Source organism: Triturus cristatus, chromosome 6 (assembly GCF_964204655.1).
Source record: "Triturus cristatus chromosome 6, aTriCri1.1, whole genome shotgun sequence".
Lineage (NCBI taxonomy): Eukaryota > Metazoa > Chordata > Amphibia > Caudata > Salamandridae > Triturus > Triturus cristatus.
In genome coordinates this window covers 1,395,599,846-1,395,624,058 of record NC_140589.1, presented here as the reverse complement: position 1 = coordinate 1,395,624,058, position 24,213 = coordinate 1,395,599,846, and the positions used below count along the sequence as shown (strand labels likewise).

Sequence of the window (24,213 nt, the reverse complement as noted above, 5' to 3'; positions counted from 1 at the left end):
ATGTACAGAAAGGTCCCCATTCCTGCACATAAAAAAATCTTGAAATGTCGTTTTGTAACTTCTATGTGTGCTGCTTAATGCAGCTCATTTGGAAGTTACAAAATGTCATTTTTATTTTTTTAAAGATTGTTGATGTGCAGGAACCGTCACCTTCCTGAACATAAATAATCAAGGCATTTTGCAAAAACGAGGAGAAATGAAGCATTTCTCCTTGTTTCGCCAAGTTAAGACGAGGTTTTCCCTGGTCTTAATTTTGCGCTGCCTCCCATTTACGCCACCTTTGTAAATAGGGGGCGTGTCAAAATCAATGGGTGTTGCAGGGGAAACGCCCACCGCAACACCCACTGCCCACCCCTTTCACACTAAGCATTGGGTGAAAGGGGATCTTATTTAGGCAGCGTTAAGCCACGTTAAGTGGCTTAACGCTGCCTTGTAAATAAGGCAAAGCCCCTTCGCCACGAGAACGTCTCAAAAAGTGATGTTCCCATGATGATAGGGGCTTGTAAACATGCATTAGTAATTTGAGTATTTGTTTTGTGCACACATGTGTTCATTTTTTTGGGAATTACTGTTTTAATGTTTGAAATTTAAATCCTACAAATTGCTTGGGGGTTTCCGGCTTCCAGTGGAGACTCAATGGGGGTCCTCAGGAGTCAAAAGTTTGGGAACCACTACTCTAGAGGGAAGGCACAAAACTGCACTGTGTCAAGAATGACTCAGCTAAAAGGGTGTGTCTGCGAAAGAGATAGGTATCACTTAGGCACATTGATAGTGAACCCCAACAATGTAAAGGCTGGCCATAGAATGGAGGTGGGTAACAACTACCTGGGTAAATCTACCTGCATCAGTCAGTCATCAAGGTAGGGGAGGACTTGAACTCCTAACCTCTGAAGATGTGCTGCAACCATAGTCATCACTTTTGTAAACACCTGAGGGACACTGGTGAGGCCAAAAGGTAGCAGAATCAACTGAAAATGCTCCTTCCCCCACGGTGAACTGCAGTTAGTGCCTGTAGGCGTGCAGAACGGGAATGTGGAAAAAAGGCATCCTGCAGGGACAATGGTACCATCCAGTCTCCTGGGTCAAGGGCAGACAAGAACTGAGCGAGAATGAGCATCTTGAATTTGGGTCCAAAATAAGACAAAGTCCTCAGTCCTTCTACGGCACCAGAAAGTAGTAGGAGTAACAACGGCAGCCTACTTCATTCTATGGCTCCTTTGGCCTAAATAGCCTGAACTTCCTGGTGCAAGAGGGACAAGTAGTTCTCTGTCAGCCATTCTGAGGATGGTGGAAGCTGCGGTGAGGTGTCAAGAAAACCCACTAAATGATCTTTAAGACCCTCTTGTCCAAAGTCACAGCCTACCACCCTGGGAGAAAATGTTGCATCAAGCCCCGGAGAGGGTGGCTGGAAGCCTCAAAGGACATGTTAAGAGGTTTTGAGGCTGTAGCAGTGGCGCAAGATTGTGCCTCTCACAGCTTCTGTGGTCCACGTTGTCTGTGGGTATCGGGGCCTCAGCCACGATAAAGCCGTTTCGTTGGCTGAGCAGGATGGATTAGGTGGCGATATTGGAAGCTCCTACCATAACCATGAAAGTGAGGAAACTGAGGGTGGAGCTGACATGGCGGTGCAGATGGCCATACTATCTTTAAAGTGCCCAAGGGCCGAATGTGCTTTCTTACCAAAACCACAAGAGCCATCAAAGGATATGTCCATGAGGGTGGACTGAACGTCGCCAAAGAAGCCCATGGACCTCATCCAGGTATGCCTCCTGATATTTACACTGGTGGTAAATGCCCTGCCAAGGCAATCTACGGTATCCAATCCATTACGGATGGTAAACTTAGCTGTGCCGCAGCCATCCTTGATAGCCTGTGTGAGTACAGGATGCAAGTCATAAGGGACACAAGGTAAGACCTGTAAGACAGAATCAGAAAGGGTGGTATTATAATGCCCTAAGAGGCAGCTGGCATTAACAGAATGTAGTGCCAGACTTGTTGAAGAAAACATGTACTTCCCGAAGGTTTCAATGCACATTGAATCACTTTCCAGTGGAGTAGTAGGGAATGGACTTGGGTTGACCTTGCCTGTTGAGGCCTGCATGATTAGGCTCTCAGGAGTGGGGTGCAGAGTCAAAAAGTCTGGGTCATCCGGGTCTCAAGGATGGAGTCCTTCTAGCTGTCTCTTCAAAGGGGGCCCCGGGCAGACTGTATGTAAAGGCTTAATTAAACAGAAGCAGGGGCTCAGTATTAGTTTGCCCAGGCTGAAGCATATCCGTAAGAACATTAGTCTTCACTCCCATAGTTGGTAACTGGAGGTTGAGATCTTGGGCCTCACTTTGCATGACCACTGCAAAAGAAACGCTTTATTCCTTGACAGGCCCTGGGGCGAAACTAACCCAGTGTAAGGTGAAGTGTTCACGCGACTGATGTCCTAAAGGTCCTCATTCCAATGGTCTTCTGTATACTGATGGGCAAATTTGTCTTTAGCCTCATAGGCATCATTGTAAGAATCAACTTTCAAAAAATTATGCAGAGTTTGAGTCCCTCCTTGGGGCAAGGGCACAGTATCAGAGTTTGATGGGTTGCCCCAAAGCTGTGGACAAATGGATCAGGGTGTGGCCTCGATCGAGGGTGATGAAGAGCTGATTCGGAAAGCATGAGCAGGTGCATTTCATCACTCTGCCTCCGTGTTCCATGGTCCGGCGTGGGCTGTGGTGCCGGGATCAAAGTTGGGAATGAAGCCAATGCGGAACCCGTAGTGGATCCAGCTGGTGTTGAGAGTGGACTAACTGGCAGAGTCCAGACGGAGGCCCTTGTGGTTCCTTGGGGCTTGAAGGTGACCCAGAGGGAGCCGGTAGTGTGCCAAAGAGCCATAAAAATGGCTTTACAGAATTGTATTATTTGCTATGTCATTGCCAACATCCTCTGAAATTCGTGTTATGTCAGGACAAGTCACGGAATCAGGTCTGATGCTATGGGAGCAAGACCAAGAGGCACGCTGACTACCACTTGCCTTCTCTGAAGTATGAGAGTGTTAGAAAGGGGCAGAGTTTTATGTTGTTTTTTCTTCAACTTCACCGAAGACTTTGACCATGATAATGATCGGCCACAGGAATGACTTCAGGAGCAGGAATGGAACCTTCCCTTCAACCTGTCATGGATAGAGCTTTTGGATGCTTGGCGAAGTGGAGCTTCATCTCACAGTCCAGGACAGCATTGGGATTCATAAAGGCGTAGTCAGTGCAGGCCTTGGAGTCATATTTCAAACTCTGGCATCACAGGCAAACTGACAGGGATCTGCCACAGACATATGTTTGTGACCGTCCTTACAAGGATAAACCCTTTAGTATTGGGAGGTGATATTTTCCCATGTACACTGGTATTTTCAACAATTTGTACGGATAAGTCTCATTAAGGGAAAAAAAGATCGCTCCGGACCCGTGTCAGGTGTTGTGGAAAGAAAGGACCTGAGGTCAGTACGCACGAGTGGCTATATGCTGTTCTGCACAAAGCCGCATGGTGCCACTTTTCGGCGGACAGGGGCACTCCTCAAAGGTTTCCACATCCAGTCAGATTCCTGGGAGAATATTCAAAAGGTGAGGAATCTGCGGTTAGCAGTATCTATCAGAAGCTAGGATACTTAGCTTAATAAAATGAAACAGAATTCCCATAGGAACACAAGAGTGGTGTAATGTCATCAAGATGTCAATTCTACCTAAAATGTGTTTTCTTTTAAAGCCCTCACACTTGCAATCCCTAGCGTCTTCTTTCATAAAGTCGAGGGTGCATGGTCTCAATTTATGTGGCAATTTAAAGAACTAAGAAGGATTATTACTCATCTGCAACAACCTCTATATAAGGATGGATGGGCTCTTCCTTGTGTAAATCTGTTTTTTCAGCAAGATTATCTAGATTGTTGCTTTATCAACTACTACTCGGTCACTTAGAGATCCACGTGGAGATCCAACTCCAGCTTGAGGGTTTTTTGAACAATCATATTTTATGAAAACAAGATTCAAAGCTCTATTGGAATATTCACAGACATGGGCGGCCACTGCCGTCAAGTTACAGATTCACAAAAATAATAGTTACCTTACTCTATCGTATAACTCATACGGATAACTTCGCTCAAATAAGCTGGGGTTCGCAGGGGAGTGTCACTAATTCCTTTCCCATAGAGAAGAGAGTGCGTCAAGGTTGTGTTATGGCACCCACATTATTCTACCTCTTCATTAATGGGATTGCCAAGTTTTTAACATCTGTCCCCACTGATGCACCTGTTCTAGAGGGTACAAAGATTTGAATGTTCGCTGATGACACGGTCATTTCAAAACCCCCTAGCGGTCTTCAGCGAGCATTGCACCTCTTTGAAAAGTTTTGTTCCATATGGGGCTTGGAAATCAATGTAGCCAAGACCAGGTTTATGACCTTCAATCAGCACAGAACATTTAGAGGAGGCATACTCCTGGACAGGCTGCCATTAGAACAAGTCAGTGCCTTTACTTACTTGGGGGTCATCTTGCAAAAAGATATGAGATGGAGTCATCCGATTGATACCGCCACATTGAAACACCAGCAACTATCAGGTGCCCTACATATTGAGTTCAACGCCTCCTTGACCAAGCCTGTTAAACCCGGTGCTACAGATTTATAACATGAAAGCAGTGTGCTCGGTACTCTAGGGTGCAGAACTCTGGGGGTTTGAGAATCGCACTCAGTAAACAATTTCAGAAAACTGGTTTCTATGAAAGATCACCAGTCTACCGCAAGGCACCCTGGTACTACCAATGCTGTACGATCTTGGTAGAAAAACATTGGCTGATCTAGCTAGGTTACGCCCCATCTTGTACTTGCGCAGAATCTGGTGTACACCGGAACTGGCAACATATGTTGTAGGCCTTAGGAACATAATGAAGGCAGATCATTTCAACAAAATCAGCTGGTTATATGAAGTAAGAGCTTCCCTACTCAGTATCGGCATGTCCAACCTGTGATAAACCCATTGAGTACTCAATTTCCCTCTAAAGAAATCATAAAGGAAAGATACTGGGAATTGGTGACCCAAAACGCACTCAGAAAAAGTGACAGTACAATGCTGACGGGGGGGCTTTCTAGCAGTTAAACCCTGGCCAAGCTTGGAACAGTATTGGAACGTAATATCCTAACCCTTCGACTAGAAATTGTACTTTCAATTAAGAGTGAGCTCTTTGCTATTAAGATCATACACAGCAAAATAGGTTACATCAGGCAACAGCCAATGCCCCTCTTGCGAGGCATCGGAATAATCTTACGCCCACCTACTGTTTGTCTGCCCTGCTTATAATGGCCCCCGTAAAGTGTGGCTTACGCCAATTTGCAGGAAGCTGGGTACTAGAAGGAGTAGCGTTATACTGAGAGTATTGCGCACCGACACATCACCCTGTATTGCAATCGCAGTAGCCAAGTTTTTGAGCTGGACATGGGTTATCAGATTGCATATATTCCCTGCAACCTGACGAACCCCCAAGTTTATCTGTAACTGAGTCGTTGACTTACCAAATTTTGAGTCTGGCCTATTTGAACTATTATACATGCTATAAAAACGTATGAAATACCTTTTTATGTATAAAGTACCCGTTATCTTCTTGTGTTATTGTTTTACCATTTGCTATTATATGTATTCGCCTTTTTTAAACTTACCAACATGTTTTAACTTTTGACCACGGTTGTCTGTATTTAATACCAAATGTTGTTATATTTCCTGTAATTGTTTTGTATTATGGCTGGAAAGCATTCTTTTTTACTACTGCTTTTATGACATATGCTGTTGAATAAAGATTTTTGGATCGGACTGGATTGGACTGGTATAACTCATATTTTTCAAGCTTCTCACAAAGTATTGGTACAAACTTGGTCCTACACAACCTATAAATTTGAGTATATTCTTTTTCTACATTATTTTCAACATATTCATTACCCATAGAAGGATCTTTAAATACTTATGGCAGAGTGATTACTTCATGGGTAAATTTCCAAGTGACCTGGAACCAATCACATACATAGAATACCTGGCCTCTACAAAGCATAAAGGCATTATCGGGCTGGTTTATCAATTGCTGCAAAACGTTCAGCATCATTAATACACAACATCTTGCAAATCAGTGGTCGTCAAGACTTATGGAATCTGTTGATAGTATAGAGACCATGCACACAATTGGATGAAGTATTAAGATTCTAAATATATTGTGACTCAAAATCCATCACCATAAATGTATACAAGACAGATATTACACATTAAAAAGGTTTTTCTTGTGGGGATGATGTGCTAATTATAAAAGCTTCATATGCCAGGCTATTGAAGCGGACACTACACATCTTTCTAGTATCGATCAGAAATCGGAGGGGTTTTTGCAGAAGGTAAACCGTCATTAACTTTAAAGAAAACCAGTATTTGCAGACTGCTTAGGCTGAAAGTTGTTGCCATTTTGCACCTGTTTAGGCCCTTGAGTAATCATTGGTCCTAACTGAAGTAGTAGTCAAGGTAGCATTCCAGTCAACCCTCGCTGAGGGACATGCACAGGCGGCGTACTGTAAGCAACTATGGTTGATGGCGAAAAAGACAATGTTGCTATTGTTATTTTACCAAAAATTATACAAATATAGCTGGCCCTGCCAATTCGAGTTGCTCGAGTGATAAACATGCTTTTGACGTTACACACAGCATAAATATATGAGACAACAAGAAAATACAATTTACATGTAATGCAATTAAGTATTCTGAATAATATGCTACTCAAAAACACATTAAGTCTACTGTTCTCCGCCAAATTGTAAAATTTGTGTACTCCATTATTAAGATCCAGAAATCTTTGCATAAACATTCATTTTAGTCCATTAAATACTTTTGTTGCTGTAGCATACCTGAATTATTTTCGGTAACACATCTCCTCCATTCTTAGTGCTATGAGATGTAGATACATACTTCTTTTCCAGAAAAAAGGTGACAAGCCATTTAATGAACGCCACTCGAGCTGCCATAAATGGGATTTTTGTGCTGTAAGTGCTTTCATTGTTACGAGTAGCTGTAGTATAAGATGGCTTTGGTCTCAAGTCAGGGACTTCTGTAAGGTAGACAGAAAAAACTCACATTTATTTTAAAAAAAAAATTCTCCTTAAACTTGTCTTTAAGGTTTCTTTCTTAAGAGCTATTCAAAGTATCTAGAGTCTAAATATAATATTGAAGGCCTTAAAACTCCTTATGAAAATGAAGAATAAGTTCACTGTAAATTGCTACTGTAAATCTGAAAATTCAAAATAATGTATGTTTTTTTATAAGAAAGCACCTCCCACCATTTGCTAGCACACAGACACACACACATATTATATATATATATATATATATATACACACATATATATACACACAACTACCCTTTCAGGCTTAGAGTGCTGCTTACATTATGCAAAAAAGAAGAAGCAGAGCGCTCTGGGTAGTTCCCAAGTTTAGGTGGAGAGCAGTTCCTGTATAGAGCTCCCTACAACACAAGCGACACTCTGAATCTGCTCACCTCTCCTTTCGTAGCAACTGTGTATTTATGGTTCAGATGCCCTTTCCCTTCGAAAGGCACTCTTTGATTAGCAAAGCACATTTGACCTGGATCAACAGATCTGCAGCTAATTTGGCAAACGCTTACCATAGACAGTTAACGTACAGCACGCCACTTTTTGTGAAGAACAGTGCAGGAGAAACATTTTAAAGGAAAGGAAGTGGGGTGAAGAAACATGTATTTTGCCATTTCAGGTCGGACAGGAAATTTTTGCCATGCCTACAGTCAAAAATCGCTGAAAGGATTAACACCAAACTTAGCATGAAAGTAGAACTTTAGTCAAAAAACATGTTTTCATGGGTGTGGTATTAATCCGTTCAGTAGATTTTGAGATATACGTGTTTAAAAAAGTTACTGAGCTGGCTTTAAAGGGTTCATATTTTTGTATATGTCTGTGTTTTAATTGTGGAGGATTCTCAGATCTATCTGATTCAATTGGAGGGAGCCTTTGTTCTATTGTCCTTCTCAGATCCATGGTCCAAAAGTTGGTCCCATGGATCCAAGTGTTCTAATTAGCTGGCCACACAGAAACATTTCTCTTGTAGTGCCATTTACGGTTGTGGTACTCTGACATGAAGCACTGTGTCCTGGTAAAAAACAAATTGCAAAGGCAATATAGAGGGCAGGGTGAGCACAACCCGACCACCAAGCAATAGTGGAGGGACCCTGAAAGTACACAAGAACCACCCTAGCGTGCTGTCTTTCTTGACTCTTTCGGCACCCTCCGACACAAAGAGTGAAATCAGTGTGCCAATCCCTAACTTGAGCCCTTTCCAGATGTTAAAAAGAAGCCACTGCAATGAATGGAAAGGTGGGAGGATGGTGAGGAATCTGCGGGTAAAGTATCCACCAGAAATAGCATTACCAAAGTCAGAAACGTGTTCTTCTGATGCAAGCTTCTAGCAAGTGTTTCATTAGTGAAAAAAGAAATTAAGTGCCACCCATTGCCCCTGCCAGCACTGCCAATGACAGTACTACCACAACACCTATCATGCTCCTACAAGTGTCACAATTATGACCATTCCAGGCCCCCGAAGCTTTAGCAATTGTTTGTGTAGCAGAATTTAGACATTTTTAATGCATATTGAATTAATAAATAACTGTTGTTCTGCTCATATCTAATTTACACAAACAGCGCCACCATGTGGTAGACTGTCATAAGTGCTGGTGTCCACAATTAAGCACCGGTGCCGAGCAGCGGAAATCACTGGCTTGAATTAAGCACAGCTTCTAACCGCTGATCCTTCACCTTAGAATCAATGCAAAGCAGTGCCTTCCCAAGGTGTAGGGTCTGTGCAATGCACTCAGACAAAAAAGTCTTGCAGGATTGAATGGGCAAAGATCTTATTGCAAAGAACTATGCTACTATAAACTGATCTTCCCGTTCTTCGATCTGAAAAACCCCACGCAAAACTGATCGTGAAGCCAACGGTCCTTGGTACAATCAATCTTTAGGCTTACAGACCTTTTGAAGTCCAGACGATGAAACCTCTAGTCCTTTTTCAAGGGATGTGGAGGAGTAAAGAAAGCCAGCAGGGTTATGGATTGCCCACATGGACGTAAGTCACGACTTTAGGCAAGAATGCATTCAGCACCAGTTTGTCCCAAAAAGAAGTGGTTTAGGGCGATTTCATCAAAAGTGCTTGAAGTTTACTCACGCAACTAGTGATTGCAAAGAAGAAGATAGTCTACAGAGTCAGAAGACACAGCAATCAGCTGTGCATCGCTCGAAGGGTGTACACATGAGAAACCTCAAGACAAAGTTAAGTTCCCGCTGAGGCATTACAAATAGTTTAGGAGGGAACAGGAGAGCTAGACCTTTAATAAACCGCATCACTACAGGTGGTGATTTGAACAAGGGCAGTTGGTTCAGCAATCATAGAAAGGCCAATAAGTAACCTTTAACAGTTCCCACTGCAAGGCCTTGCTGAGCCAATGACAACACGAAAAGAAGAACATCCAACAGCTTGGGTTATAAAGGGTCTGTCTTGCAAACTCCACACCAAATCACAAATTTGTCCCAGGACCTGGCTTAAATGGACTTCATGGAAGGCTGCCTGGCAGTTGTAAAGACTTCCATCACTACGCAAGGCAGTTCAAATGCAATTAACTGCTGCCGCTCAACCTCCAGAAGGTGTTGATTGCGCAGGTTCGTGTGAAGGACCCTGCCCAGCTGCTAGGATGACAGGAGAGCGTATCTAAGTGGGAGCCTGATCAGAGGGCAGATGCTCATACTCCGAAGTTCCAGTTCCAGCCCAATTCAAAGCCACAAGAATGACTTGGGTCCAGTCGTTCCAGATCTTTTTGCAAATTTGGGAAAGATAGGCAGGGACAGGAATGTGACCAGGAGACTCGCATTCCATTCCAGCCGGTATGTACTCCTAGCAAGTGTCTTCGTAAAAACACCAATGCGTGAAACCTTTTGTGCGTTCTTGATGGTGGGGAAAAAAATCTGTCCAGCGTTCTCCCCACTGTCAAAAGATGACCTGCGCCAACTTGGAATGCAGACTTTATTCATGATCTGCCAGATGCCACCATCTGAGCTCACCTGCTTTGGCATTCCAGAAACCCAGAAGGTGTTTGAGATCAAGGAAAACCCAGATGCTCCAGGGAACTCCAGTGGCATAGAGCCTCCTGGCACAAGACCCAGGACCTCACTCTTCCCTGTTTATTATCACATGGCGGTGGCCTTGTCCGTTAGAGCTTGCATCTGCCTCCCCTTGATGGACAGCATGGCCTTCAACACCAGACAAATGGCCTTCAACTTCAACAGACTGATATGAAGACGGGGTTCAGCTGGAGACCAATGTCCTTTGGTCTCGACCTCCCTATCCTGGTAGTGATGCAAAGTCAGCAGCATAAGCTCTGGGTGGAGAAGGCACAGGGGTCTGCCACTGGACAAATTGCGCTCAAGCAACCACCACTCCAGAACTTAAGCTGTCTCTTCTGAAACCTGAATGGCATAAGTCAGATTTCTTTGGTTCTGGGTCCACTGGAACTTCAAACTCCAGTGCACAGCCCACATGCACCACCTGGCACAGTCGACCAGGGACATGCAGAAGGCTAAGAGGACAAGAAGCCTCAGTACTGCTCTCACTGACATCCAGGACCAAGGCTGAAATATCAAGGTCTTTGCTCAAATATCCCAGACCCACTGCAGCAGAGGGAAGTTTGTACTGTGTCCAGGATAGCCACAGTGAATGGAGACTTCTGCGAAGGAGTCAGATGATTCATTGACCGTGAACCCCAGCAATCTCCAGAAGTTCCCCATCGTCTGGAGGTGGTACATGACTGACTGTGGTGAGCTGCTTTCAACAACCACTCATCAAGGTAGGGGGAAGACTGGTAAGCTAATCTCTGAAGGTTTGCTGCGGCTACAGCCATGACTTTCATGAACACCCAAGGGGAACTGGTCAGGCCAAAAGGGACCACTGCAAACTAAAAATGTTTCTTACCTACTTTGAACTACAGGTAACGCATGTGGGACTGCAGAAAGTGTATATAAAAAATACATTCTGCATGCATAATGTCTATTTTAATATACCCTGGACGCCATCCGATCTCCCAGGTCCAAAGCGGCAAGATCTGGGCCAACATGAGCATTTTGACTTTGTCCTTTTAGAAGAAGGCATTCAGAGGTTGAAAGTCCAATATAGGAAAGAGGCCTCCGTCCGTTTTTAGCACAAAGAAATAGCTAGAGTAAGAACACTCTCGTCTTAGTCTGGAAATCTCCTTACAGCACCTTTGTAGAGGAATACTCGTCCCTCCTGCAGCAGAATAGAGAGGTGTTCCTCTCAAAGTCTATCAAATGTGGGAGAGGGGGTGAGAGACATAGTGCAGCAAACAGTAAGGTTGGGGCTTAAAACTGCTAAACAATCTGTATGCCCTATATGTTGCATATGAAGGATCACCATCCTGGGAGAATATACTAGACCCCGACGCTGAGGACCACAAAGGGCAAATAAAGCAACGTAGAACCTAGTTGTTGCAGGGAAGGCGGACTAGGAGGAGTCGTTCCCCAGCTGGCCTGCTCGATGCCTGCCAGATGCCCAGTCCCTATAGGACTGAGGACATTAATATACAGGGGGGGGCAATTGACGCCTGCCCCCTTGATAAGCCCCTGAATTTCCTATTTCCTAAAGTGATGCAAAAACTGCATAACTGGGGTCAACAGTCCTAGGGAGTATGTTGTGGCAATGTCCTCAAAACACTTCAGGACAGAATATGCTTTCTCGCAAAAAAGGCATGAACCTCAAAGGGCATATCAATGAGAGATGCTTGCACATCTCCAGAAAACCCTGTGGCATGCATCCAAGCAAGCAGAAGAGCACAACACTAGTGCCACCAGCCCACCCCAGACAGTGAATAGTATCTAGACCAGCACTAATCATGTACTTGCTTGAGTCCCATCATGAATGGTTTGAAACAGTGAGGCCCTCTGGTTGTCTGAGACCACCAGCAAGATGCCCATGGCCATGTCCCAGAAGGTATGCATATAGCAGCCCAGCAAACAGACTGCATTTACCAAACTCAACACCAGGATGGTAGAAGAGAACACTTGTTTTCAAAATGCTTCAATCCTCTTGAACTCCCTGTATGGGGGAGTCGTAGGGAAAGTGTTTTTTTGTTGTTGCTTTAGTGTGGGTTTTAAGTCTTTATTTATAGTTTTTAAACAACAATATATACAATGAAGCCAGGAACTAAAATATGAAATAACATTTACATGTGTGGTTCAGCAGGTTACCAGGGGTCGAAGAAAAGATAATAAAATAAATAGGAGACGTAGAAAAAGAGGAGAAATTATAGAGACAGGGTACACTGCAAAGGCAGAACAGCGCATCGAGTATCATAGAGCAGTAGAGGAATACTATTTATAAAGCATTTGATGAATAGCAAGTGTTTAATCTGTCATTTCAGCGTCAGCATCAAGGGGGAATGTAGGCTCTGTGAAGATACAAGTGATTGCCAGAAATAAATTTAGCCTGCGTACAGCAGTAATACAAGGTCTTATCTAAAATGGAGATACCCAAGTCACATTTCCATGCAGCCCTGGCCTCCTCCACACCAGAGTACATTAGTTCTAAGGAAGAGCGATATAAATTAGAAACAAGAGGACTGTTGTCTGTGGAAATGATCACCAATGTGAGTGGAGGGAAATCTGTAGATTCAGTCAGATAGGCGGGCAACACTCCTTGCAGTGTACTATGAAATCGAGGGAATATAAATCTCTCTATAGTCGTTGACTGCTTCCCCCCCCCCCCCCTTTAGCCATAGTCAAACTGAGTTTGAGTACACCATTTGCAAACAGGTCACCTGCGATCCGTAAGTCAAGTGTACAAAGAGAGCGCTGCACCAACTGTTCAAGAGTGAGTGGGAGCCAAGGATTATCAGCGGAAGATGCGGGAAATACAGAGCATCCCCACCGAGGTAACTAAGGAGTTTAAACCATGCCCAACTAGTACTAGCAAGTGTCTGTATGGTAATGGGGTCATGTGGGAGACCTTGAGGCAATATAGTGGACAGCGGGAGATGTGATAGCATGACCCCCCTCGTGTTTTAGAAAGGGTAAACGTGCCTCAGGGCGATACCAATAGTAAGCATAATGGGCCTGGGCTATGTAGAAACAAAGTTGGAGACTCCAAGGTCACCAACGGATGCAGGGTCGGGAACTGGCCCATAATAGTCAAATAAGTAGTTCACGCAATGAGGTGAAAAAACTGCCAGTAAGGGCAATGGGAATATAAAAAAATAAAGTGAGTTAGTACAATCATTTTAATGATGGCTATGTGCCCAGCCATGTCCAACTGGAGCTTAATTCAACGTTCCACTTGCGTCTCGAGTTATTTTTAGTGAGGGTCCATAGTTGTGACTAATTACTTTTAAGCAATCTCTATGGACATGGTTTACTGATTACTTGGTCGAGACAGTGCACCACTGCAGGGGAAATTCTGAATCACAAGGTACAGTAGCGTGTGTAAGCTGGAATAATTAGTATTTACTTCAGTTAATATTCAGACCGAAAAGACGCCGAACCGCTGCACCTCTCGAACAAGCGAAGATAAATTTACATAGGGGTCACAGACAAAAAGCATTAGATCGTCTGTGTAAAGGTTAGCTAGTAGTGTTACACGCAGGAACTGGAGGCCCTTATTGAGATGTTTCTCCTGTAAGTGGCGGACTAAAGGCTCCATGGCAATTATAAACAAAAGGGGAGCGAGTGGGCAAGCCCTGCCGGGTACCACAAGATAAGGGAAATGGCTCTGTGAGTGTACCATGGAGCCTTGAACGGCCGAGAAAGCGTTAGGGTTAACCTTACTGGTTGAAATCTGCACCACTAGGATCTCTGGAGTAGGATGTATAGTGAGAAGATCAGGGTTGCAAGGGCAGTGATACCTGGCACCTGCCAATTCACTGGCCAGCAGGAACAGGGCTTTGACTATATGCTCATCAAGGCATCCATGAGAGCTTCATTGAAAGGGAGCAAGGGCTCAGACGTTGCAAGCCCAGGATGCGGAATTTCTGGAAGGACATTCATCTTGGTCTCAGCCGAGAGTAGCTGCAAAGCAAGCTCCTGAGCTGCACCTCACACCACAACCACATAGGACCTACTCTCTTCAGCTGCTGGTGCAAGTGGCATGTCCAATCCTGTATCAGAGGAGGTAGCAAGCTTCTGACATCTTGTGAATCCAAATAAACACTACCATCAAAATGAGAGGGGTGATCATCAGCCCCAACCCCATCATCATCTCCCTCTGGTAGTTTACATACTTCATAGATGGAGATCTCTTGTGAGAATGAGCCTGAGAGTGGAACTGAGACTTATGCAAGGGTCTCAACTTGTCATGTTCAGTGAAGTAAAGATCTGCTACTTGGTCCCAGACTGCCTTCAGGTGCATGAGGACGCATTTGCCACATGAGACTGAGTCGTGCCCTAAACCCAAACACCAGAAACACCTCATACTGGTCCATGATAAATATCTGTTTTCTGGAATCACATCATGGCTTGAAGCCTGTTGCTTTAGGAGGCAACATCATTTCCTAGTACACAGGTTTTAAAATTTTATAAACTGTCCAAAGGTCAACAAATGTAGGACCGGAGCACAGGATCCTGTGCTGAAAAGAATGGAACTGATGTCAACACGCAGGGGTGGCACTTAATGTAGCTCCGCTTTATCACGTTTGATGTGGCACAAAGCGAGCGTGGACTTGCATGGCGCCATCTAGTGGTGCACAGAAGGATTGCAGAGGAAATTTTCCAGAACCAGTCTGGCATCTGGAGAGTATTCTAAGGTGAGGAATCTGCGATTACAAAAATCCATTAGAAAATGTAAGTTAAACACAATGGCTTTGCCAAAGCTATTTTATATATTGGCACAATTGCACTCAGTTTGAATGACTACGGGAAAGCAATCCCTGATGCACAAAGATAAAAGGAAGGAGCCAAAGTTTAATACGGTCAGCATATCGGAGATGTGAACATTTCAGTTACAACCATTTCCGGTCCTGAATGTTATACACATTGCTTCCCTGACACTTTGCACAATTCTAGTCCACCATGTGGAGCTCTATGGAAGAGGCAGCTAAATGTTAAGACTTAATGTACTTGTGGAAAATAGTGGCTGGAAATCTGGAGGCCTAGTGGGCTTATCTTGAGATTCCACAAACAGTGCTTCCAAAATTCAAGACATTATTAGATGTACACCAGGCTTCTCCAAGGAGTACCTTGTGAGGTACTAGTAGCTCTCCTGCTATCTGTAAGTAGCTCTCCTTTGTGTAGCCCAGACTACTAAATTAGAAGTTTTGCTTGGTTAAATGTTTACCAAAACTGAAAAGTGTGTGTTCGAGAAGAAAATGTGTGTATTTTCGGAACTCACACACTGACATTTCACTGACATTTGGAGAACAACACTTTGAATTTCAAAAATATATCTATAGCTGATTTGTAATTGAAAACGTATGCAGTGTTAAGATATATTACTAATATTAGCTTGTTGCCAGAGGCATTGCAGCTGTTATTTATTACCCATGTAACGGCATTCCATATTGATGACACTATTTCACAATACTGCGGATAACCCTCCCTGATACACTGAGGTGGTCACTGCTCCCCCTACAGAAGAGATGCCAATTCAAGTTACTGAACCACGCAAACAAGGCTCTATAAAACCAAGGACTCGCCTATATTAACCACCGCCTGAACGTCCACCAACCGTCGAGAAGACTACGCTCTGCCTTCTCACTTGCCCATAATCCCCGCATCTGCCGAGGTGGAGGACGCTCCTTCTCCCACATCACAGCAAAGACCTGGAACAGCCTACTCATGCTACTCCGACCATCACCTTGCTTCCGAAATTCCGTATCGCCCTCAAGACCTGGCTTTTAGAATAAGCCTCTGGGTCCTGCAAGCGCCTGGATACCTTTTTGGGTGATTAGCCAAGCTTTATAAATCCGGATTGATTGATGATCTTGCATAGATTGGTCACTAATGTAATCATGTCTGATGTGGTCACTATTACAACAATTATACTATTAGTAGCTCAAGATGATTTTTATTGAGCACATTGAAGAAAAGAATGGAAAACCCTGCTGTATATGCTCATGCAGATAATCACTGATACCTTCTTCAGGATTAATGCCTCCAAAAAGGAAGCTCTTCTGTTGAGCCCGAATTTTCTTTGGTCTTCTGTATTTTGGACTGATTTTATACGCTATTTGTCTACTCTGTATGATGAGGTGAACATCATTGGTTTTTGGCAGGACAAAGAGGGAGCAGATGTAGCCTAACAGCCAAAGCGGCTGACTTTGTAACTAGCGATCCAGGTACGAGTCCAGGCCACAGCATAACACTCTGTGATTCTTGGCAAATCACTTTAATCTCCCTGTAATAACAATACTAAGCAATTTTATCTGGTGCTCATGTAAGAAGCTTTAAAACATTTGGGCCTAGTCAGTGCTACATAAAACTGCAAAATAAAAAAATAAAAATTCAACATCTCTACTCAGAACAATGAAGTAGTTTCCTCTTGGTACTTTCAGAAAAGGAGCTTAACGGAAACCCTTCCATTTATTCTTTCATATCTCAAGCCTGTGCCGTTAAAGGAGGTATTTTCTCTGACTGTATTAAGTGAATGCCCGCTACCTGTGTCATCCAGTTTCCTCTGTTTCTATGTGCAAGGAGATCAGAATATGACAGTCTGGCTTGTTAATAACTTAAGAAAAGTTGACAAGGTCTCAGAGGCTCACAGCAACCTACATAGGCTGCTGGTTTCTATGAGGATCGTATTCAAGGTAGCCTGGTTTGGTATTATGGTAATATAGCTTTCGATGGTTTAGCTCTACAATCTTTTGGAATAGATTTCCCTTAAGTATTTTGGTACAGGCCTTATATTACCACGCAACAGAGACCTTTAACTTTGTGTTTCACAAAAGACTAAGTCCTGGGTATTTTGTGAAACATTAATTTACATAGTGTTTGATCAGGGGATTCAAAACATCTAGGCACAGAATCTGGTGGAATAGGGTCTATAATTTAATGGAAAACCATAACAGACTTCTTTCTGGCGTGGTGATTTTTTTCTTGGTGCTCTGTCCTTGGACTCATCTTAAAGCAATGCTGTGAAAAGCCCTTACCAAGCGTATTACAAGATGGGCCCCTTGTGCAGCGGCAAGTGGGTTGCCAAGATAGGGATTATGCTTCTACAAGTGGCAAAATTCAAGGTCTGCAGGTTCAGTAACTTAATAGAACACAGATTTTAATTACTACATGCATTTGTTCTAGATCTGAAAATTGGAATGAGGAGTCCAGATCAGGGCTGATTTGCACCATCCAACTTTATTCAGAACAATTATCACACCAGCTTTTTCCAATTAGAGACATTGGATTAATACCATTTTGTTCTACTTTGTAAAGTAAATGGTCTATGGTATATAGAGGCATTTTAGGGTAAAGCACACAATCACAGTGTAAATCTGGTGATCAGACTGGCAAATGCAGGGATAGTAAAGAGAGACTTTTGTACGCACCATGTTAGTTTTAATGCCAGGTTCTGGTCAATCTAAAATTGACTGATCAGTTTTTCTAGGTAAACGCATAGATCATTACGATAATCGCATATAGTGGACCACTTTGTCTTTCTTGAAAATGCCGTACACAATGAAGAGCTTGTTATCGAGTTGTATGTCCTTGGTGTAATCTAGGTAGACTGACCACCTGCCTAGAACCCAACCTATGCAACTGCTCCTCCTCCTTCATGGGGAGGGGTGAAAGAAACAAGGTTGGTAAGTTGATGAACAGGCCTAGGTGAAAGGGAGTCACCAGTTTAGGAAGGAAAGCAGCCCTGGTTCAAAACATCGATTTGTCAAGGAAATATTAGGTAACCCCTTGCGGCTCTACTTCGCCAACATCATACCCAGAGAGGCATCGGCTTTGCGGTTCGCGCTCTACTAGTTTCCATGTACGCGGACGAGGTTACTCTTTATGTACACAATCCTCAGGAGAACCTCAGCCCACTGGTTCGTGAGGTGATACGCTTTGGTGGTTACTATGGAATCCAGGTGAACTGGAACAAATCCGTGCTGTTTCCCCTCACTGATGCCACGGTGCCCTTCGCCCCAGACTATCCCTTTGTGTGGGCGTCGGAGCCCACTAGATACTTAGGCATCTGGCTGAGTAGGGATGTAGATGAACTTTGGAGAGCTAACTTTGGCCGTGCAGTGGACTGGTTTGAGTCCAAGATCCCCCTCTGGAGCCGGTTGCCTCTGTCTCTAGCCGGTTGCATAGCCATTTCCAAAATGGTGGTGCTCCCGAAGTTTTTATATTTATTCGTCAATATCCCCATCCCTCTCACTGCACACTTTTTCCGCAAGGTTCGCTCTTTGCTAATCACTCTGATCTGGGCCGGTCGGCAATCTAGGATCGCACAGAATATTCTTACCCTCCCGATGTCGCACGGCGGGCTTGGCGCCCTGGATTTTAAACTCTATGCCCATAGTGCCCAGGCCAGTTTTCTTCACTACTGGCTTCACCCCACTCCGTTCCAGCCTCATGTCGCGGTGGAGGCCGACCTTGCCGCCCCGTGGCCACTCAGGACTGCTTTATTCGCCCCGGCGAAACTCCCACGTACTGAGGTTGATACCTTATGTTGGGCCTGGGAAGGGCTCAATACATTTTCAGGATCTGGCACACTTTCCACAAACACGATGCCAATCGCTCATTACCCGGCTTTCCCTCCTCTCCAGTCTTCTGGGATGGTTAAACATGCCACTCGCCAGGGGCTCTCTACAGTGTCAGATCTCTACCCGGGGAACACATTCTTCTCACCCGCTGCCGACTCCGACCCCATGGACACCCTGCTTTACTATCAACTCCGGGGCTGTCTGCAGGAAACTTCACCCCTCATTTCCCCAGCCTCCTCCCTCGATGGCCACTCTCGACCTCCTTTACGTGTCCCCCTCCCCTGAGAAACTAGTCACTAAAATCTATGTTCTCACACTGGCGGCGTCTTCCACCTCCACTGACCAGGCGCTTGTGGCGTGGGGTGAGGACCTGGATGTCGAAATCTCTCAAGTCGACTGGCTGTACTGTTGTAATCAGATCAAACGTCTCTCCCCAAATTACCGTCTGCGCCTCATCCACTTTAAGTATTTACATAGGCTCTATCGGACTCCTGCCCAATTGCACAATATGGGACTCATTGCCAATGATAGATACCTGCACTGCTCTGAGGCTGATTACTCCCACCTCGCCTGGCTGTACCCCCAGGTCTCTGCATACTGGCGCAAGGTCTGCGCTGCTATTTCTGAGATCACCTCGGCACTGGTCCAACTCGATCCTCTGCTTTGCCTCTTAGGCTTCATTAAATTTTGTCCAGATGCCTCCCACCGCCTGATTGCCATGCTGCTGGTCCTCAGGCAGCGCAGGGTCTCTATGTGTTGGGGTCGCAGGCCTGCACCTAAGGTAGCCCTGTGGCTTGAGGATGCATCACGTTGCCAGACTCTCCTGTCCGAATTCTGGGACCTCCTGCCAGCCAGATCCCGCCCAATTGACATATGGGGTCCACTCGTGTCCTACCTCTTAAGTCACAATTTCCAGTGCCCGGCGACCTCTCCCGCACTCCCCGCCGGCGCTCCACCCGCGGCGGCCGCCGGTGAAGGTCAATGAGTAGCTTCCTTCCCACTCCCACTCCTCTCTGCTCCATCAGCCTCCCTTCCCTACTTATGGTGCCTCTTTCTGTGGTTTCCTTCACTGTCCCAGTGCTCCCACGATATTTCTCCCCGGTATTGATTTCATGTGTTACGTGTTCGAGGTAACCTTCGCTGTAACATATTGTATGACTGCATGATGCCTTGAAACAGTGCAATCTTGTAACTTTGCTGTGCAATTTGTTCAATAAAGGTTTTAGAAATATCCACAAAAAAAAAGGCAAGATTAGGTGAATGGCGGACAGGAACTTAGTACCTGCAATATGCTTTTTAGAGCACGCTTGACCAAGCCAGAAGTAGGCCCAAAAAACTATTCAAAATAGTCCAGACTCCGGGTCCAGCACCCCTCCAAATTGCGAAGAACTGGCAGCCTTCTTCAAGGACAAAACCACAAAGATAGAGAACGTAAAACTATTAGCAAAGGATCTACTACAGACTACCCCCTTCAGTTTCTCACACACCTCCCAGTATATGGAAGGAACCATCCGGGCAATCCTCCAAAAACAATGCCTCTTGGAACACCTTCTCCCAAATCAGTGAACATGACATGTACAACATTCTTTCTTCCTTTAAACCATCTAACCACTTCACTGACCCTCTACCACTGCTCATTTTCAAAGAGATCAAAATCTGTATTCTCCCCCTATGGACCAAGATTGTAAACGCCTCATTCGTCAAGGCACTATCCCTGACTGCCTAAAAGTAGGATAGTAACCCCCACATTAAAAAAAAAAAAAACATGGCAGACCGCTCTGACCCTAATAACTTCCGACCCATCTCCAATATCCCTACCCTGGCAAAGCTCTTAGAAAAATTTGTCCAGAGCCAACTCTGCAATCACAAACTACTATCAACTCATCGATCAGAACCAATCAGGTTTCCGTCAAGACCACAGCACTGAATCTGCACTTACTCATATTGTGGATGATTTCCTAAAAATGCTGGATCGAAATTAATCATGCCTTCTGATACTGCTTGATTTATAGGCTGCCTTTGACACCGTCAAACATGATAATCTACTGAACTTACTGGAACAAAGGATGGGCTTACCAGGTGTCATTTTACAATGGTTCTCGTCATTCCTCCAAAACAGATCCCTAAGAGTCAAAATGAATGAATCTTTGTCTAAGCCCCCTGCGATCACTCTTGGCGTTCCTCAAGATCTGCTCTATCACCCATTCTCTTCTATTTATTCCTGGAATCACTAACAAACCACCTAAAATCTACCAACATCCATTACCATATGTACACTGATGACACTCATATGTATCTCAAAATCGCCTCCCAGAGAACATTATATCCCTCAATTCTATCTTACAAAACACACACCTCTGGCTCACGGATAATCATCTCAAACTCAACCCTGCTAAAACCGAATTTCTACTCATCTCTCTGCCGAATAACATCCCCAAGATTGAGCTCTGGTTGAAACATCTTACAGCCCTCAAATGCCCGCCCCACATCATAGGCTCCGCTAGATCCTTGGGTATTATACTAGATAAACACCTGAATATGCAGGATTACATTAGCGCAGCCACCAAAGGAGTAAATAACCAACTGAGCATTCTGCGGAAACTTAAACCCTACCTTCCACACAACGATCTACAACAAGTGGTTCAAGCTCTTGTTTTGCCCAGACTGGATTATGGTAGTACCACACTATGTGGCTTACCTCAATACAAACTGGCCCCTCTAGGAGCCTCCCTCAAAGCACAGCAAGACTTGTCCTAAGATCTAAAAGAAACACACACATCACCGGCTCCAAAATCCTTAAACTAGCTACCGTACGAAGCAAGAATGCAACTGAAAATTGCTTGCATGACGCATAAACCGTTACACTTCAATACCCCCAGTTATTTGGCTCAAAAGCTAGAAAAATCAGGTGGCAGCAGTTCCTCGTGAAGTGCGCACACCTTGCTTCTGTAACCCTAACGAACCCACAAAAAGAAAACAGGTGCCAGAGCATTCTTGGTTATTGCACCTAAGATATGGAACTCTCTACCGCTGGACCATTGCCTAATCTCCTCTACCACCTCCTTCAAACAAGCATTTGCAATGCAATAGGTTTCGCATTTACGCGAGTTCGAGCTATTGATGTTGCAAATAACAATGCCTTTCATTTTTGTTTTCGTTTTTAAAGCATAAATAAAACCCATTGTCATTTACAATGCCAATAGCTTAAACTTGCGTAAATGCGAGACCTATAGCATTGCAAATGCTTGTTATTTATAACTCGGTAGGACATGTCTCCTATATCATTTGATTGATGTATCATTTGCATCACTAAATATCCAAACCCATTAAGCAGTGGCACCTTTTGATGGGGGCCAGAAAGGGACCATGCCCCAGCTCTAAGTGCACCCACTTCTGCTGCACTACCATAGCTGCTCAAGGTAGCAGGATGCCACACAGAAAAAACAAACAGAAACTGATCCTTGCAACAGAGAAATTGTTTAAGTTACTTTTCATTTCAAAGCAGTGTTGCTTGCTTAAAAGGTTTAATACCCATGTGTATGTATCTATAGATAAAGATATATATCATTTGTAGCTGACCCCACAGATTTATTTGTGGCCCAATAGGTGCCCCCTTCAAATTCACTTCTAGAGACGCCACTGATTGTCTTTAATAACTGAGAAGAATTTTGTACATTCAGACTTTTTTTCAAATGTTGCAACCTCTGTGTAATACTTGGCAGTATGATCCCAGAGTTATTATTCACTCTTTTTGCCATACCTGGTTCAAAATGTGCACTTTTTAGATGTACTTTGTAATCGGAGAGAGGGTTAAATCGCTTTACTTTATTTTGGAGTTTTATATAGCCCAAACGTATCAGAGCGCTAGACATGGGCACCGGTTGCGTTACAGACGGGCACATTAATTTTTCATTGGCATGGGGAGATTAAGCGATTTGCCCGGAATCACAGGATGTTGTTGCTCGTCCCTGCAGAGCCTCGAACCCGATTCCCCATTTCCGAGATCGACCGCTCTAGACGTTAGGCCACATTCTCTCTTTATTCAGCATTTCTGTCGATGCTGCTGTTTGTATGTCTAAGGTAGCTTGTGAGGTGTCATTTTCAATTCTGGACAGACTGCGAACAGGATATTGTAAACCTCTGCCAGCAAAGGGGGCGTGATTCTCTTCTCCTGAAAGTGGCTCTGCCCTGGTCTGCAGAAACCCCGATACACCCTCCAAAACCATCAAAAACCTCCCTGACTTTACAGCCAGGCTAATGCCCTTCTTTCCGCAGGTACTGAAGGGGCGATGAACACAAACGGCGCTACCTTCTTTCCTTACCACCGCTTGGAAAAAACGGCCACTCACACACAACTACGCAGACACAAAAACTACACAGGGATTCAACAGACATGCACCTACACAACTATACACACACACACACACACACACACACACACACAACTACGCAGACACAAAATCTACACACAGCAATCAACATACATGCACCTATATACACACGCACAACATAAATACACACAATTACGTACATGCACACACTCGACAAACGGAAACAAAGACACTTACACACCAGTACACAAACGCACAATACTACAGCTTCTTCATAAGGCCCAAATACTTTCAGGAGGGCTTAAGCCACACTGTACCCTTCAACGACTGCTCCAAATGTGAACTCTCAGGCACAGAGGAGAACGTGCTTCGGTGGCAGCCACTCGCCTGGATATTGTTGGCGCAACGAGTTACACGTTCAGAACATTAACAGCGATAAAAGCGTCCCTGATGGATGACTTTCAGAGCCGCTGACGGCGATAAACCCAGAGTCCGAGATACGCAGCCGTCAGTGGCAGAATGAAAGATGGCTTTTCGGAGCACAATGCAGCGCCGCGTGCACGTACAGGCAGGGCGGAACCACGGAGAGAACTGGAGAGGGGCGCTCATCAAAATAAATAGAACCTACTGCCCGCTGCGAGGAAATGCGCAAAGAAACAGTGGCATATTATTTCACTACAAAGTGTGTCATACTGTGCTTGCTACAGCAGTTTTTTCTACATCCGTGGTGCTCTAAATAAAATAACAGATGTTTCAACCAATACAACAGTAGTCTATGTGCGCGAATGAGAAAAAAAGTGCCCACTGACTAATTCAAGGAAACTGTGTAACGCCGCAAGCAAACGATCCAGTCCGGATGGGCAGGGCCAAAAGGAGACAGGGCGGTAACAAAAAAGCCTCACTTTCAATCGAAGGCCAGCGTTTAGCATAAACTATGACGCTAGCCAATGAGAAAGATGGGCGGGTCTACAAGTCCACTTCTAAAATCTCCTCTACCACAATATGTCTCGCAGAGCGAGGAGCGCATGCGGGCTCCAGCACTAGGTCTGCGAGACCTAAAAAGAAGCAAAATATTTTCTGCTAAGCAAGTTTTTACCCTCAGACAATATATCGGTGACAATG

The 24,213-nt window shown here is 44.5% G+C and overlaps 1 protein-coding gene across 7 annotated transcripts in view; it reads right to left on the bottom strand.

Annotated features, from left to right (window-relative positions):
* RALGAPA2 (Ral GTPase activating protein catalytic subunit alpha 2) overlaps positions 1 to 24,213 on the bottom strand; it is a 1,855,355-nt gene that overhangs the window by 1,411,333 nt on the left and 419,809 nt on the right. For all 7 annotated transcript variants that reach the window (XM_085612413.1, XM_085612412.1, XM_085612410.1 and 4 more), the window contains exon 9: positions 6,901 to 7,100. In XM_085612413.1, the coding sequence (XP_085468539.1) occupies positions 6,901 to 7,100 (200 nt within the window). The remainder of the gene's footprint in view (positions 1 to 6,900; positions 7,101 to 24,213) is intronic.